Source organism: Nicotiana sylvestris, chromosome 2 (genome assembly GCF_000393655.2).
Source record: "Nicotiana sylvestris chromosome 2, ASM39365v2, whole genome shotgun sequence".
NCBI lineage: Eukaryota > Viridiplantae > Streptophyta > Magnoliopsida > Solanales > Solanaceae > Nicotiana > Nicotiana sylvestris.
In genome coordinates, this window is record NC_091058.1 from 57592296 (window position 1) to 57597645 (window position 5350).

General features: G+C 43.4%; 1 protein-coding gene across 1 annotated transcript; it reads left to right on the forward strand.

Annotated features, from left to right (window-relative positions):
* Window positions 1–3857: 3857 nt before the first annotated feature.
* LOC138884946 (uncharacterized) lies at window positions 3858–4924 on the forward strand. Its single transcript, XM_070165824.1, has 2 exons — window positions 3858–3960; window positions 4314–4924. Exons 1-2 carry the CDS (start codon window positions 3858–3860, stop codon window positions 4922–4924), a joined length of 714 nt encoding a protein of 237 aa, XP_070021925.1.
* Window positions 4925–5350: the final 426 nt, after the last annotated feature.

Consider the following 5350-nt stretch of genomic DNA (forward strand, 5'->3'; position numbering starts at 1 on the left):
TGTGATCCATATTATAAGCAAACCTAGGACACCCCCTTTACATTCCTAAGTACGTTTAGATTGCAATTCTTTTCAAAATCTTGCCTTTTATTTGTCCTTTTTAAAACACTTTTGTGTCTAAATTTAAATCCCCTACTGTTTGAGACATACTTGTTTGTTTGCTATTTGTACAAATTGACAAAAACCATTTGGCCGGGAACCACACTAGTGGATCCTGAGGGGTGCCTAACACCTTCCCCTTAGGATAATTTTAATCCCTTACCCTATATCTGGTTACCAAACGTAGTTACGAATGAACCCTATAGGTGCCCTAACACACCTTAAATTGTTAAGTGGCGACTCTTCAAAAAAATGCAAACCCCCTTTTCCAAAAGGGAAGAGTTGTTCGAACCAAAATGTTATAAAACCGATTTCGCGAAGGAAAAAGGGGCCGCGATAGTGTTCACGTAGAAGGGGTTGGGGCAGGGGAAGAAATGCTCTTTGTGTTCGCGATAGCTATTCCGCGTTCGCTAAGGTCTGGATCAGTGACCTTCGCATTCGCGTGAGGCATCTCGCGTTCGTGTAGAGTAAAGTAGTTGGGCCTAACTAGCTTTGTTTTTCGTGTTTGCGGAGTAACTGTCGCGTTCGCGTAGGTCTAGCCAAGCTAGCCTTCATGTGAGTCCATGGATGCATTCGAGATGAAGGGCCTTCAGAAGGCCCGAACCAATAGCCTTCACGAACGCGAGGCCCCTGTCGCATTCGTGATGAAAGGGGGTAGTTGGGCAGCAAGTTTAAAAATCAGGACTTAGGCATAGTTGGGGTCATTTATTTCATCCTTGGGCAATTTGAGAGCTTCCAAAGAGGGAAATTCAACCTAGCAATTGTGAGGTAAGTTGTTTCTACTTAATGTGAGTTTAATACTTGGTTTATGGGTAGATTAACACACGAAAATTAGTGAAAATTATGGGATTAGAGTAAAACCTAGGTTTTGATAAAAATACAATTTAACCACAAAATTTGTTATGGAATGGAGTAAAAATCATATTTTCTTGATCCTTCAGCTATGGGTAACAACTTTCTTTAAAAAATTCTGGAATCCGGGCACGTGGGCCCGGGGATGAATTTTAGGAATCTTGTAATTTGGATTGGGGAATCACTCTAATGGTTGGGATATGATTTTTTTAAGGCTATATTGATTAGTTTCTATTTGGATAGTTTTGGAGTATTTGGCACCAAATTGAGGGTTTGGACTTAAGCTTGGAACGGAAAGTAGGCCGAGAAGAGAGGTAAGTCTCTTTCTTAACCTTGTAAGAGGGAAATTCTCCTCATAGGTGAACATGATTAATATGTGATAAATTGTGGGGGGGGGGGTCTACGTACGCACGAGGTGGCAAGAGTTTGTACGTAGCTACTATTTCTGTTATTGTCCGGGTAGTTCTAGGATCACACTATGCTTTGTGGACACTACTATTTGATTAGGTGTGCTAATTGTAAGGAAGTAAGTAAGTTGAAGAAAATCTAAAGATTTAAAACATTTCAATAGAATTATCTTAGTTTGTTGGAAATAGGAATCAAAGAAGTGTTGTATTTTAAATGATAAAAATATGTTTTACCGCGTCGCATGAATGATTCGCGAGCAGGCTTGTGTGTTCTTACCGCGTCCATGTGTGATTCGCAAGTGGGGTTGTGTTTTCTTACCATGTCGCATGTTTGATTCGCGAGCGGGGTGAATAGATGCATCTATGGTTCGGGTCGTTCGACCCTCGGCAGTGTACAATTTACTTTTATGTTAGATCGGGTCGAACGTACTCGGTGATAATTGTATGTGATAATGGAACCAGAACCTCTTTATAATTCTTATGATATATTATTTAAAATACCATTTGTCTTAAAAGAAGGAAATGCCTAGATTTATTAATTGATGAGAAGATTTTTAGTATTATTTCTTATTTGAACTTGTTTCTATCTATGTACATTGTGAATTGAAATATTGAACTTTATATCATCACTTTATTGACCCTAGTAAGTGTCAAGTCGACCCCTCGTCACAACTTCTTTGAGATTAGACTAGATACTTATTGGGTACATATTGTTTATGTACAATTACTACGCTTCTGTTTTTAATTGTACAAGATCTGACGCAGGTGCATCTGGCTACCCGACTAGTGTATATTCTTGATAGTTGGCCGAGATTCCACATTGAGATGCTCCTTTCCGATGTCGTTCAGCAGCATGATGGGGTCTCTCTTTTGTTTTTGATTGTCTATTCTATTTAAGGCAGTAGGATAGATGTATTCTTTTGTATATCTACTAGATTCCCATATACTTGTGACACTAGGTCTTGGCACACGCATTAGTATATTATTCTTTTGGTATGTAATCATTTAAATTTGCCTAAAATATTTATTATTATTGAATTTTTTAAATTTAATGTAAGTAAATATTGGAAATGTTTTGGTAAAATAAATGGAACCTACTAGTTGGTTAAGTTTGGCTTGCCTAACCTCGCTATTTGTCGCCATCGAGACCTAGATCGAAAATTGGGTCATGACAACATGGTATTAGACCACTAGGTTCACATAGGTCTCACAACTTATGGGCAAACCCGGTAGAGTCTTGTGGATCGGCACGGAGACGTCTGTACTTATCTTCGAGAGGCTCTAGGGTGTTAGGAAACTACTCTTTATTTATATTCTATCATGCAGTTGATGGTATATTAAATTTCCCTTCTTCTATTCTCTCACAGATGGTGAGGACGCGTATGACAGATGTTCCAAACCTGGGAGGAGGTGCTCCCCCCGTTGCTAGAGGCCGAGGCAAAGGCCGGGGGGGGGGGGGCGTACCAAAGATGCCCTAGTTGCAGGATCCAGCAGGGGATCCCATTATTGTGGAGTAGGGTGAGGTGCCCACAACGGAACCTGCCCATGCAGATTTCATGATAGCACCAGGCTTCCAGGAGGTCATGGGTCGTATATTATGGTTCATGGACTCTATGACCCTGACCGGTTTATTTCCAGCAGACCCAACCACATCTCAGGCAGGAGGGGTAGCACATACCCCTACTTCTCAGGCTCTTGGGCATGCAACGGCCATATATAAGACTCTGGGAACTCTACTCATGGACGATGCTCAACCAGTTATAGTAGTGGCACCTGAGCCTAGACCAGCTGCGGACGGCGATCCGCAAAAGTTACTGGATAGATGGACCAGGATACACCTCCTATCTTCGAAGGCGAGCGTCATGAGGATGTCCGGGATTTTATTCACAGGTGCATGGATAGACTGCATAACATGAGGATATTGGAGTCCCATAAGGTAGATTTCACTGCCTTCTAGTTAGAGGGTAGGGCCGTATATGGTAGCAGTTGTACCTTCTCGGCAGACCAAGAGGTTCTCCTCCCATGACTTGGGGTCAATTTACATAGCTTCTTTTGTACAGGTATATTCCATCCTCTCAGAGGGAAGAGTTACAGTGTTAGTTTGAGCAGCTCGAGCAGGGTCAGATGTCTCTGATCGACTATGAGGCGAGGTTCTCTGAGTTATCTTGTCATGCACTCATGATACTTCCCACGGATGCAGAGAGAGTGTGGAGATTTATTACAGGGTTACACCCCGATATTCTAGCTAGCATGGCCCGAGAGGTCGAGATGGGGGTTGAGTATTAGCTAGTGGTAGAGATTGCTCAGTGGATTGACGGTTACCGGCAGAGGGGTAGACAACAGTTGCAGCAGGATAAGAGGACCTGATTATCTAAAAAGTTTAGAGGGGCCCCAGGTAGGGGTAGAGGTCACCTTGGGAGGGGTAAGCCCAACAAGCCCCCATATTCAACAACACCACAACCTCATCGAGGTGCTCTAGCGAGGCTTTACTTCAGTGCGATGCCGGAGAGTTCTTACCACCCACCAGCTATTCAGGGTTCCTTCGATGGGTATTCTGGTTATCAGGGTTTTTCTAGTGCCTACTTCAGTGCTATGCTAGAGAGTTCTTACCGTCCACTAACCATTTAGGGTTCTTCTAGTGGGTATTCAGGCTATTAGGGTCAGGCATTAGGTCAACAGTCTGTGGTACCGAAAGGTTGTTTCGAGTGTGGAGATCCGGGTCACATAAAGAGGACATGCCCTAGACTTCGGGGCAAGGCAGTACAACAGGCCCATCAACCCGTGATTTCAGCACCAGCCGCCCGACCACCCAAAGGTGAGGGACAGTCTGGTAGGGGCCATCCTAGAGGTAGAGGCCAGACAGGGGAGGTCAGTCAATCATTTCTTAGCCCGGCGGAGTCCAGCCAACCGACACTCCAACCAGATTCTATGCTTTTTCGTCCAAACCAAATGCAGTTGCCTTAGATGCCGTGATCACAAGTACTATTTCTATCTGTGGTAGGGATGCTTCGGTATTATTTGATCTATGGTCTACATATTCATATGTGTCATCTCTATTTGCTCATTTCCTGGATATTCCTCGTGAGTCCTTGGGTACTTCCGTCTATGTGTCTACTCTTGTGGGCGATTTTGTGGTTGTGGATCGGATCTACCAGTCATGTGTTGTTACCTTATGTGGTTACAAGACTAGAGTGGACCTTTCGTTACTTGACATGATCGACTTTGAGGTCTTCTTGGGCATGGATTGGTTATCACCATACCATGCCATTCTTGATTGTCATGCAAAGACTGTTACTTTAGTGATGCTAGAGATGCCGAGATTGGAGTGGAAGGGTTCTGCCGTCAGTTCAGCTAGTCGGGTCATCTCTTTTATGAAGGCTCGATATTTGGTCGAAAAGTGTTGTTTGGAATATCTAGCATATGTTCGGGACACCACCGCAGAGTCTCCGATGATTTATTCAGTGACAGTAGTTTGGGGCTTTGCTGATGTGTTTCCTTCTGACCTTCTAGGCATGCCACCAGATCGTGACATTGATTTCTCCATCGATTTGGCTCCAGGTACCTAGCCTATATCTATCCCATCGTATCGTATGACTCCTAAAGAGTTGAAAGAGCTAAAGGAGAAGCTTGAGGAGTTATTAGATAAGGGGTTTGTGAGACCCAGTATATCACCTTGGGGTGCACCAGTGTTATTTTTGAAGAAGAAGGATGGAACTATGCGGATGTGCATTGATTACCGCCAGTTGAACAAAGTCACCATCAAGAACAAGTACCCGCTGCCTTGTATTGATAATTTGTTTAACCAGTTACAGGGTGCTAGGGTGTTTTCTAAGATCGACTTGAGATCAGGGTATCATCACCTGAAGATTCGAGACTCAGATATCCCGAAGACTGCCTTCTGTACTAGATATGGCCATTATGAGTTCCTGGTGATGTATTTTGTCTTGACCAATGCCCCAATAGCGTTTATGGACTTGATGAACAGAGTATTC

What these genes read in the sequence shown, in the direction of transcription:
- LOC138884946 (XM_070165824.1), top strand. Translation starts at nt 3,858, where the DNA reads ATGCCGGAGAGTTCTTACCACCCACCAGCTATTCAGGGTTCCTTCGAT. An exon ending in CTTCAGTGCTATGCTAGAGA is followed by an intron (nt 3,961 to 4,313) that starts GTTCTTACCGTC and finishes AACCAAATGCAG; the next exon opens with TTGCCTTAGATGCCGTGATC.